This window comes from Ischnura elegans, chromosome 2 (assembly GCF_921293095.1).
Source record: "Ischnura elegans chromosome 2, ioIscEleg1.1, whole genome shotgun sequence".
Lineage (NCBI taxonomy): Eukaryota > Metazoa > Arthropoda > Insecta > Odonata > Coenagrionidae > Ischnura > Ischnura elegans.
Window position 1 is genome coordinate 116,665,104 of NC_060247.1, and position 12,988 is coordinate 116,678,091.

Sequence of the window (12,988 nt, forward strand, 5' to 3'; positions counted from 1 at the left end):
TGGATTTGAACAATATTACAATAACACCGTCAATGGGTAGAAAAACGGCATTGAATTCGATAAAAGGAATTTGTGATCAAATGAACACTAGCCGTCCTTATAGGTGGGGCGAAACTCCCGTCCTGTTAGTGTTAATTTAAATATATGAAATTTACATCTTTATTTGTTTTAAATTCCCACCTCGTCTTTCATTTGAAAGATATATTCCTCGTCGGATCCTTCAAATAGAAATTCAAAAAGTTGAAATAGAAAAGGTTATGCCACATAATTCTCTATCAACGACTAAGAAATTCGAATATTACACAGCCATCAACGTTCTTGCTAATTAATATTTACGGCACGGATCAATTTATATTCAATTGACATGTCAGATTAGAGACAGAACATGGCATACGGTAAAAAGAAAAAGTCATCGGAGAAATGGGCTCGATTATGCAACCACGCATTACACTACTGCAATGCTATCCGGTGACGTCGGACGACGATCGTCGTCAAATTTGAAATTGCGATTTTTCATAAAAAAAATTTTTTCGTAACTTCCAATGAACAATCTATTCAAAATGAGACCAAAACCATCTAAAACCAAAGAATTAAAATTCAGTCACCGGCAAAACTTAAAAAAATTACCGCCGCGTTGAAAGTGTTAATAAGGGTTAATTTGGAACAGACACATTGATCTGCTAATTGCCCTTGACAGTAGTATTGTTATCAAGAGTCAGCAGCCCTCGCATTCATTCATTCATTCACAAATCAGTCTGCAGCCCTGATGGCCACAAGAGTATGTGTTAGCGAAGCATGCGTCCCTTATTGATTGCTTAGAGTCATTGCTTTTCTTATCGATTCGATCCACAACTAATGAGTGCAATGTGAATAACTTGTAATTTTTTTATATTTTGTCATCCAAGTGTGTTTTTCATGTGTCAGGTATTAGTATGGGGATCCAGATATTGTTCAAATTTTGAGGGGGGAGATAAAATGTCTAAAAAATAACTAAAAAATCTCATTGGCTATCATTCGTGCCACTTCTTTGGGCATCAAGACCCGGAATGTAGAAGGTGGTATGGGGAACCGGCTTAGTCGAGGTCAGTCGATGTTTTCATCCTACATAACGCAGTTCTCTCTTATATCATTTACCGATTCCCCAATGCTCCATACGTTAGGGTGCCTTCACAGCTCGGCGTTGCGTACTTGGGGGCGGAGCTAACTCATCGCAGCAGGTTGGAGCCCTTCACAGCTCTGCGGTGCGAAAACAAATGAAAGGCAAAAAGCGTAGGCTCCTAAAAATCGGCCTGTGAGCATATCATCTTAAGATTTCGAACCAAACGCACAATACATATGTTGTTTTCTGCATGTTTACCCAAATTCGTTTCTTAAAAGGTTCTTCTTAGCTATAAATAGTATTTGAAGTTAATATGGCGACCATAAAGTCGATAATAATGCATGTAGTGATGGCCCTTGCCTATGCATTATTAGGACCTTTAAATTTTATTTCCTAACTCGGAATATTCGAAAAATAGCTAATTACATACACTCAATGAACATGAGTAACGTGGAATATTATCAGGAATATTTATTAATGATAACTGTTGTTCAAACAGAGTGTCCTAGTCATGTTATCTGAATAGGTCTAACTGAGTAGATCATGAGGGCACAATTATTGGATATAAAACGGAATTTAAACGACCTTGGTCACCAACAAGCACCTCTCACGCTGTATTTAGCTTTTGATACCATTTACGGGTATGTGTTACGCTGATCTATGCTCCTCAGTGATTGTAATCTAATTTAGGGTTAACATTTGTCTTATGTTTAGGAAAGATACGAAATATCTAAGCTGAACACTTCAAAATAATAGTAAATAATAAAATAAATAGCATTTGCCACTCCCATTAGAGCTAATCTTGCATATTTGCATACCCATAAACAAACACCAATTCGAAATCGTCGGCGTACTGCCGCCTTGACGCAGAGAAAATTGATCAGGTTCAGTTTTTCTGCGACGACGCAGCGAGCTGGAGACGTGACGTCATCAATTCTCAAAGACGGGCTCTGATTGGCTCGCTAGCCGCGGCGTCAACGCAACGCCGAACTGTGAAGGCCCCCTTACAGTTAGAATTTCATTCCTCCTTAAGTTGTCGAAAAGATGTGAGTGCCATATAAGGCTTGGTGCTTCCTAGGCGAACGATGTGGATGACTGATTCTCAAGATTCCCATCGGGTTAGTTGTTCTTTTGGAGCCGATATTTCAATGGCTACCTCTGCCTTCATCCTGAGGGCGTGGTAGCCGGGTGAGGATTTGTCTGAATTTATATATCTTCTGGCCGTGCGTAGGGTCATTTCTGATTGGCCGTCGTCGATCTCGTCTTTTTTGTTTTCCAGTGACGTCTTAATTATCTTGAGCACTGATTTTCATGCTTGACTGATTGCGTATCCTGTGTCGCGGTTGAAGTTTTTCTCTGAAAACCTTATCTCAATAGCCTCCTTTGTCAGCCGGTCCCAGTATCCGCTAGATCTGTAAACAAGTTTTGCGTCGACGAAAACGATCCGATTGTCCCGGCTGAGGCTATGTTCCGTGACGGTTGACTTTTGGGGTTGGGCCAGTCTAATGTATGCCTTGTGTTCCTTGATCCGGGCCTCAATAGACTGGCCAGCATCTCCAATATACACCTCAAGAAGCACGCAGGGGATTTGGTATACTCCTGGGGTCTTCAGTACAAGATTGTCCTATACTCTGGTTGGATGGGTCTTTAGCTACCGCGGTGGCTAAGGTATTATCTCAATTTGATGTTTACCCAGAATCTTCGATATTATTCCGGATAGAGTAGATATGAATCGGAGGCAATCCCTCGTCATCGATTTCTCTTTGTCTCCTTTGGTCCTACTGAGAACAGCTAACCTGGAGGGAATTCTGCGAAAAAATCATCCGCGTGTGAATACCAATTTTGAACAGGCAAAACTCCTGTTGTTCCAATGCATTGGAATTCAACTGTATGTAAGCACGAAGAATTGATATCCAAGGCAATATTTGTCGATAGCCAGTGAGAGCTTTGAAGTGTCTGTTAATGAGGTGATGGTACTAGTAATGGACATCATGTTACCTGTCGCTTAAATTAAACCATTTACAATTGATAAGGCATTTGCAGTAGGTGGCTGGTGATTGATTTTATATATGAGGCAATATACAGAATTGTTTTGATTGATAACATGAGGCATGTTTTTGGCTTAGGTTACCCATGCACCAAGGATGACTACAAGTACTGGTCTCCGAGCGGAGAAGACGGGCCGAAGATGTCTTGCCTCCTGGGAAAGAAAGAAGTCTTCCTGCGGAGGATATCTAATTCTACCTGTTACAATGGTCGAGAATTAGACCGCCCTGTCAAAACTGAAAATTGTGAATGTGATGCCGAAGATTTCCAGTGGTAAGCTCAGGCTGAGGTGTATTATCATCTGAATCCTCCGTCAAATATAAAACCAGACTTGTGACTCACTCACGTATCACGAACACTTCCAGAAGAGCTGGAGGGATGAAATTTTGGAAAGGTTGGGGACCAAAACTGATGTGGAGGCAGATTTCGAAAACCAAAGTTTTGCTTCACCTGCCAATATTATGACATTAAAATGGCAGAAATGTTGTACTCTTTCAGAATGGGATTCTGAATTTTTCTCAATTACTCCAAAGGTATGCATGTGAAATGTTTGGTTGTTGTTACATAATACGTTTATCTACGTTTTCTTATAATTTCGTTATGTTTTTTTTTCGTACGCCATTGCTAAAAAGCCGTCCGATTTGACATTTAACAAAACACATTGTGTTTTTTCCATACTTGGTGCTGGTGTGGACAGAATTTTGTAACATCGACTACAGAAAAAATTATTATATACGCCTATAATGCTCTCCACCGTATGCAGGAAACAGTTTTTTCGCCACCTTAGGCTGTCGATATAAACATTAAACAATTTCTAAATGTTACCGAAAATTTCGATTTTTTAAAGATTATCACATCATTTAGTTGACTTATAGTTGGCCAAAGTCCTTTTAAATTTTCAAGAACATGAAACACTGGTTTTTCGGTAGAAAATGTAAACTTTGTTATAGTTATTGCATCAATCGTCCCGGAAAAAAATTAAGTGGCGAACGTTTCGCACATTTTCTGGAGGGACGTTTGGATTTTACTTTAATACTCCCTAACTTTTTGTGAGATATTGCGTATGGTTATTATTTTTTAAGAGAGCCAAAAAATGTGGCCTCATATTCTTGTAATTTTATAGAAGTTTTTTTAACGAGTTTTGCAGTGAATAAGCCGTCCGAACCACTTTCAAAAGATTATCACGTGTTGTCATCAATATTGTCCACTGTGTGTGCGGGTAACATTTTTATTTGTCACCCTGGGTTACTGAGGTAAAAATTAAGCAATCTTTTAATCTCAAAAAATAACATTTTCCTAATATCAACACAAATTTTTGTTGAACTATACGCGATAGAAATCCTTTAACATTTGTCAGTAAATGAGAGAGCATAAAATATTGTAAAAATTCAATGAACTGACGATTAAATACAATCAATCATAATCTCAGGAATAAGTCCCTTGGTAGCTGAAAGCCTTTTTGTCCTTCCTGGATTTTTCCTTCATTTGCTGAGGATCTAGGGTGATTGTTTTCCAGCGGTGGTCGTGTAAAATGTTACCACCCAACACAAGGGCGAAGGCTTGAATAAGTTATCTAATGAATTTCAACACAGCTCATATTTGTTTAGTCTGGGTTCGAAAGTTTTTTTGATAATTTACTATGGTTGTGCTCTACAAATCGAAATTAGCGCAGCATCTTTCCCTTACTTTCTGAGCATCATCTTTCTAACAACATTATTTCCAAAATTTTAGAGTAAAAATTTATTCAAATAATTTAGTATGGATTGATTTACAATTTAATGTAAGCCATTTCTGAATTTTTATGACCCATTCCTGTAAAGTAGGAATTTTTGCTTACAGTGACGATGGATTTGAACGTGATCTTGAGTTTCACCAGTGCATTAGGATCAGGTCCCTTAGCTTTGATCCATACGCTGTTCCGGCCTCCTGCCACCCGGGGCAAATGTACAACAGGACAAAGGGCTACGTCAAAATTCCTGGGGATGGTTGTGAAGGAGGTTATGAAATACGTTTCCTGCCAGATCTTCTTCCATGCCCATTCAAGTAATCGAAAATGCATGTATGGTGTAAACTTATTTTTAGTTTGGATTTTCATTTTGTAACCATATCTTTGTATTTTTTCAGGGAGAATAAGGAATTCATTCTTAATGCACAAAGTAAGAAAATTGTACGTATTGGACTCGAAGACCGCAAACTTCAGTTCCTCCCTGTTGACAACCTTAAAAATGCGGTAGCCGTTGAATTTGACCTGAGAAACAATTGTGTATATTGGGCGGATATCAATTATCATGTTATTGGAGTACGTATTCATAGCATTTGAATATTTCAGGACATTTTGATGCTGTTTTTCTTTGTTTTAACTTCGCATCTCAATTTTCAGAGGCAGTGCATTTCAGATGGGAAGGAATTGCCTGAGACATTAGTGGCAAAAGATCTGGACTCCGTTGAAGGCATGGCTCTAGACTGGGCTAGCAACCTGCTCTTCTTTGTGGATGGAGCGAGATCCACGATTGAGGTGATCCGAATTGACACAAATAGGCTCGGCGGGATGCGCAGGACAATCCTTAATTCCACCGTCCTCAGGAAACCTCGAGGGATTGCTGTGCATCCCATGCAAGGGTAACTACAATGCTGTGCTCAATCAAATGTGCTCTTTTGTTTCCCCTCTGTCTCCTCGACTGATTCAAATGGGGAATGGTCTCAGTGTAGTTTTGTTTAAACTGGTGTAGCTTTGGTGTCGCTGTTAGATTTGTTACTCTTCTTGAGTTGTTATGGCTAATTTTGTCTAAACTGCAGAGCATCTTGGTTAAATAATTATTGTAATTTTTCACTCACAATATTTACAGCTCATAGTATCATAAACTGCTAAATAAATTGTTCTTGTCGTTACGGAAGTAAAAGTGTAATGCAGTAGGTGATCGATGATCCGGAAATCTAAATAACGCAATGAGCGTAGCAACGGATGGTTTTCCTAAGTTTTTCAAAATTTCCATTTTTAAAAAATTGCATGGTCAAAAAACGGCTATCACAGTGATTTAATTGCTGTCTTTTAACCTAGCTGTCTTCACACCAATAACAAAAAAGCTTTTCTTTCGCGGTATCAGTGCTGGTATGATTTCCATTTCCCGAACTTTAGCCGTGGGGCGCTAGCCAGAACGTCCCAATCCATCACCATGCAGTTATATGGAGAGTGGTAGTGGTGGGGGCTGCTGGTGCTATGACGCGTCTAAGCTTCGCCTTATGGGAGTCTTGGGACGCCGCGGCGGCGGCGCCGCGGCGTCCCAAGACGCGGCGGCGCGCCGTCCGTGACATCGCAGAGCGACGAGAGAGTCGACATCGCTGCGCCGGCGGGCGGGCGTTTTATCTGGCGTCTGCTTGGTGTTGCCACAGAATAGGGACCTATGGAATCAGAATGGTCACTATTCCTTTTCTTTTTTAAAGGCTACAATTATTAGTACATCCTCACTTAAGGAAAAAAGTAGGTCCCTATTCTGTAGTGTTGCAGTGTTGCTGTATACCTTGTTTTGGTGACCAGTTGACTTATTGTGTCTGAGTTGTTTTATCGAATTAGTGATTGGTATGTAAGTAGGCCTAGTTCCAGTTGAGTTAAACGAGTCAGTGATTGTTACTGTTTTAGGGTTAGTGATTTTTTAGTTCATCAGCGATTAATAATGGCCTCGTCTGTTTCCAACGATATTAATTTTATTATTAGTAATGGAATTAAGGACCTGGAAAATAGGATCAAACTCAAGTATTTAGGCCCCCGTAGGCCAATACTAAATGTAAATCAACAAAAAAAGGCCTCTAAAGCACGAAACAGCTTGTTCGGAAAATTTCCAATAATTTGTACAACTATGCTAATTGGTTGTGTGGGCGCAAAGTTAAACATTCTTTTTTTCATCCTTCTTTGGTAATGGGAGTTGAAGACCGTGCATGGACAGTGTCTCGGATTTAAAACATTTAATTGATGAAGTCAAAAAACATAAATTGAGTGAAAAACATATTAATGCTTGCATTGAGTATGCCGTGTTACGCAAAGTTGACATAAGAGTCCTATTCGATACTGCGAACAGATTAAGACTTCAAAAACTATATGAAGAAGTTTCAAAAACCGATACGTATTAAGTAAATTGATATATTGAAGGTTTTTCTTTATTATTTTCTCAATCTACTAAATTAACAGCAGTGCTTGATGATTTAGTAAAGAAACGAATACCTGAAAGCTCAAGCACTCGTTGGAACTTTCAAATCAAGAATTATGAGCACAATATTCAAATATAAAAATGAAATAGAAGAGTGCTTAAACAAAATAATTGATGATGACACCATTTATTAATCCACTGTAAATAAAGCAGTTGGTTTGCAATACTTCATCAAAGACGACGATTTCATTTTTCGGTAAATTCTTTAGTAAAATTATACCTCATTGTGACATTTTGTACAATGAACTACAACGCAGAACAATTGATTGCCTAAAGGCCTTGAATTATGTAGACGAATTTAAGTTTGCTATCCAAACTATTAGACACTCTTCAGAACTTGACTCCCAAAATACCCTAATACGACTTCAGAGGCCGAGCCGAGTTCGAAACGTGGTCGATTTGAAGAGAGAGAGAGGAAATATGGTGGCTAAGGAAGTTTGCGATATAATTATGACGGGAATTGAGGATCACTTTGATAATTTGGACTTTTTGTCTGTTGAAAAATTATTTCAGCCTACTTTTTTTAAAGAAAATACCTAAAGTTTTCCAGAACATGAACTTGACACCGTAGTTAAATTATTTAAACTAAACAAAGTGGAACTGAAACAAGAACTTCTAGTTATATACAGCAGAAGAGATTTTTCAAAGGCAACCGGTTCATTGCGGCTTCTTAATTTTATTTATGACAACAACCTAAATAAGTTAAACCACTCCAGATCATCGGCACCATACAAATGACAACAGCAGAAAGTGAAAGATGTTTTTCAAATTTGAAACGAATTAAGACATTTACTAGAAGCACGATTAAAGAAGATAGACTTTGTGTCCTTGCCGTGTGTTTAATCGAAAAGAAATTGTTGCCCGGCGCTGATTTCAACGAACGTGTAATTAATCACTTTGCTGGACAAAAGGAAAGAAGGATGGACTTCTGCTACAAGCAATATAACTAAAGGCATGTAAGAATACTATTTCTAATTTTGTTAAAAATGTGTGAGAAATGTTTAAATATTGATTTAAATCACACTGTATTCAAGAAGCAACGACAAAACAGCAATCATAGGTTACATCTGCAATAATTAAGCGCGCACATTCTAGTAGTATTTGTTGGCTAGTGGGGGTGAGTGACACTCTCCTCCCTCCTCAGGTTTCAAGTGTCATTGAAAATACTGCATAGATTTTACAAAAAACGCATCATGATTGCAAAACGAACAACAGAAGTGTATTGCAGGCATATCCGCTCGAAAAATGTAGGCGCTAAAACGTAAAGTAACGTATTATCGTTTTTATTTGCACAATATCCCAACAAATATTTTTTTTTCTTCAAGATCATTGATCAGTACTAAGTACGAGAGATCAGATCAGTACGAGAGTCCGGTCTAAGCCGACCCGTATGACCGAGAGTGTACTGCATTTATTAATTATTAATCAAGCTTTATTAGGAAAACAAGGTATTTTTGTTGAAAATGCGTAACATATGGCATCACAAAATTTAATACCTAGATTGCCTGAAAAACTCACAAAAATAAACAAAATAATCAAATATTTTGAGCCCCGGGTGGAGGGCGCCCCTCATGGCATTTGACTTATGAGCCGCCATTGATTGGAATATTTGTTTATTTTCCTTCTTAAGTATGAATACCTATTTTATCATTCACTCAGCTCCGACAGTCATAAAGAGGAATTCTACCAACATATTTGATCTACATTCACTCATTTTGCAGCGGTGAGATTCAACATTTTGTTTCAATCACGTTCCTTCAAATATCGTTATCACAAGAGAAAGCTTTCTTTTCCCGATCAGAAGGTCTTTTTCCGAAAATCCCAAAATGAAAACAGGAAGAGTGAGTTGCTGCAAGCGCGGGAGCCTTGCAGTTTTTTCTATTAGATATATCAATCCCTTTTCACTAGTATACTGCTGTCGCAAAATATTTTTAACCCTTCCTAATGGACCAAGCTTGTAAAACCGCGGATTATGAAATACAGTTCTATTAAAGGAGTTAAAAGCCAACGTGCATTACGTTCTCGGGTCATTCTTTGGACGGGCGAGCCCCGCCACGAAGCCCGCAGTACGAAAGGCCCCTCTATGTATGAGTCATGTGGACTATTTGAAGATTGTTTATGAAATTAATGCCAATTGGTTTTATTCGAAATACTCGCTTTCTCCGCACTTATAAGCTTAGATGCGACCATTAATATGGAATTTAAGAGTTGAAATTCACACTCGGCTAATATTTATCATAAGATATTCAATGTGGGATTTCACTAGATTATTGGGCTTGATAATGCCTGATAATTTTATGTAAGTAGTCGTGAAATGAAAAGGAATTTGTTACAGGTACTTATTGAAAAATATGGAGGGGATAAATATTGATGTTCTTGTCGGATTGTAAAAATGTTGTGCCGCAATCCTTCTATTCACAGGTGATCTCATCAAGATTATTTTCATGACTTATTCGTGATTCGTTGGAGATTAGTCGATTCTCTTCGTGATTTACAGTTAAAGAACTTATTAAAATGTTTCGAATCTTTTTCAATCACACAATTTATTAATTTGACTGGGGATTTCTCATTACTTGACCCATTATTCAACAGTGCATCATTTCCACTGATGGCAGCGCACGTTTCGAAAAAAATATTTTCCATATTGCAGTGTTGCCTACATCTTTAGGTACTTGCTAATATATTCACTGGACATATTTTTAATCGGGAATGCGTCTGGTCCGAAGCATTCTGGATTATTGATCTTCTAATGTATTTTAAACATTTAATAATATACCATTATCAACATTATATAAATGTGCAGTAATTAAATTCTGAAATTTTCTTTTAAATACTCATCAAATAATAAGACTTTTCAATTAGCATATTCTTCAAAGTCTGTAATCAATTAACTTTTTATGACACTTTATTTACCTATCATGCAGTTGTGAATTTTCACTGCCATGGGAATGGGAGGTAGCTTTGAATTAGTGAATAGGTATGTGGTACAGATTTTTCCTCCTCATTTTATAATCATATCCTCTTTTATTATGAACGAATATGTTCTGATGCGGAAAAATGTACTTCAATATCTCATGCATACACGGTGGTTGTGGTACAGTATACTCTCGTTAGTACGAACAACGTTATAACGAAGTTCTCATTTTTACGAAGGAAATCGTTGGTCCGGACAAAAAGGCTAACCCAATCAATAGGAATAAAAACGTTGTAACGAAATTACGAATTTCTGTTCCCGTCCCGGGGGTTATAAAGTGACCTTAGTTAAGAAGTTCCTTGGATACGCAATGGAGTTGGAACTCGCACATTGGGCACAATCTGAACGCAGTGTCAATTAAATCCGTTGTGAAGTCGGTAACTGTTCAGCGTTTCGCCCTTTCCACCTTCCCGCCGACAGCGCATTTTTTTCGTCTCCGTCCGCGTCACACGTACAGCTAGATCGGTTCGTCACAATCGTGAGTAAACGCAAAATTGTAATGCAGAGTTTCATTCTGCAGGATTAGTACACTTTTCGATGATTAGCGTAGGTTTATCAGTTTTAAAATAAGCTCCCGGAACGCATATTGTTCGTATGTCGAAGAATTACAATAGTTGTGCATAATTTAATATATCGTTTATTATACTCTGAAGCGATTCCGTAGTGCGCTTTTCAGTACGGGGGATTGAAGAGAGTAGGAATTTTGTGAATCTATGTTTTTTTGCGATGATTCCAGAAAAAATCGCTGTTACGAAGTTTGTTAATGCGAATTTGCGGATTTCGCGATCCTATGAACTTCGTTATAAAGAAGGTTTATTGTAAACCAAAAATGATAACTTGATGGAAACTAAATAGTAAGAAATGTTTCCCTGAGCTCTGTTCCTCATGCATGCATTTGTAATCTCAGACGATGTAAAACTCCTATCTACTCATTTAGAATCTAGGCCCCTGTGACGTCACGTCACGTGGAGTGGCATCGCATGCGCGCCAATCTGGCCTTTTTCAAACGAGGTTAAAATTGACTATTAACATTTGTTTAAACTGGGATTTCTAAAACCAAATAATTTGTGTGTTATAAATACACTAATGGTGGGTAATGAATAGCAATCGATGCCTTTCGTTTTCTTTGATGATGGAATGTACCCTATTATCTCAACATTTGGCATGTAGCTCAATGTAAATTAAAGAAATTTTCACAGTCTATATGTGATAGTCATTTCCTCTCACAATATAGGTGAAGTAGCACTCGATTCACTTCACCCGATGACAGCATTTTGGTATATTTTCGGATGTGCTTTTTCATGACTATTGGTGCATACATATCTACAAGGAGGATGAGAAAGTTATGCATCTTCATCCTCATTCTCCTTTCCACCTTTCCCTCTCTCATGTGAAGTCTTCGTTCTCCAGCTATGTTTTCTGGACGGACTGGTCTACGGATGACGCTAGCGTGAGCAGAGCCAACTTGGACGGCAGTGATGTTCGCAAGTTATTCACTGTGCCCCTGGTGGAGTGGCCCAATGGCATAACAATTGATCACATTGCAGAGCGCATTTACTGGGTCGATGCTCGTAAGGACTACATCGGTTCTTCTGACTTAGATGGCAAAATGTTCAGAAAAGTGATTTCCAATGATGTAAGTGTATTTTTTGTTTGGTAGTGCTTAAAATTCATGGCAATGATGGCAACTTTAAGGTGTATGCTCTCCAAATCAGAGATGAATCTTTAACGCCTTCCTCAGCTGGAACCAGACCCCTGTCATACACAGTCACTGTGCCAATCCCTTGCAAAAGTTGAGCAATATTCTTCTATGCTGGGCTGGCTGTAGAATGGAGTAGTTTATTATTTCATGTTAAGTCATGATCTCAACCATTAATGCCTGAACTATCCCTGCACCGAATTCGGTGGCAGGAGTTAATATATTAGCTTTGGTATTGCTCTGTGAACAGAATTAGGCAAAATTGATACGCAGCCCAGTCAGTTAATAAGCCTTCTTTTTATGAGATGAAAAGAATTTGTAAAGTACTACCTTATCTCAAGCGTATCTACAAGGAATGCTTTGTAAAATAACATCTAGAGATTACTGGATTGAAAAAGATTAGCTTAGTATCATCATCTTCATATGCATCGCAGGAGTCTCTAAGTTTAAACTGTTGCTTTTACTGTTCATCTCTTTTGCATATATTTACAATTCACTTCCTTTTATCATTCCATCTGAACAAGGGATATGGAAATGAGATGATATATGTATTAGCATTTGAAAATGGCCAGGTTGTGGGATTGATGGTGATTTAGTGGCGGATCTAGGATACGGACCACAGGGGGCCAAATATCATACCCAAGATTGGGGTCTATTGCCCCATAGCCCCTCTCTGGATGTGCCATTGGATCGTAACATACCATAAGCATGTAAATAGGCCATATATTTAGAGATAATCAGTATTTCAATTCGTTACAGTAGGTTAATGTATCGGAAAATATAACTAAATACATAATGCTAAGTGGCACCTTAAAAAAATTCGATTTTATCTAGTGTGTGTTTGGACTCAATGGAGGGGGGCTATAGCCCCCTCTTTGGGACGGTCAATAGCCCTCCCAATATATCCTCAACTGCGGTGATTGGACTCTTGGGATTATCGCATATGCAAAGGTACTTTTTTGAGATAT

At 38.3% G+C, this 12,988-nt stretch overlaps 1 protein-coding gene across 8 annotated transcripts in view; it reads left to right on the top strand.

The window, feature by feature from the left end:
- The window catches only part of LOC124154469 (sortilin-related receptor-like), an 83,440-nt gene that overhangs the window by 25,144 nt on the left and 45,308 nt on the right, over positions 1–12,988 (top strand). For all 8 annotated transcript variants that reach the window (XM_046528224.1, XM_046528225.1, XM_046528223.1 and 5 more), the window contains exons 9-13: positions 3,226–3,418; positions 4,985–5,188; positions 5,270–5,444; positions 5,526–5,764; positions 11,732–11,957. In XM_046528224.1, the coding sequence (XP_046384180.1) occupies positions 3,226–3,418; positions 4,985–5,188; positions 5,270–5,444; positions 5,526–5,764; positions 11,732–11,957 (1,037 nt within the window). The remainder of the gene's footprint in view (positions 1–3,225; positions 3,419–4,984; positions 5,189–5,269; positions 5,445–5,525; positions 5,765–11,731; positions 11,958–12,988) is intronic.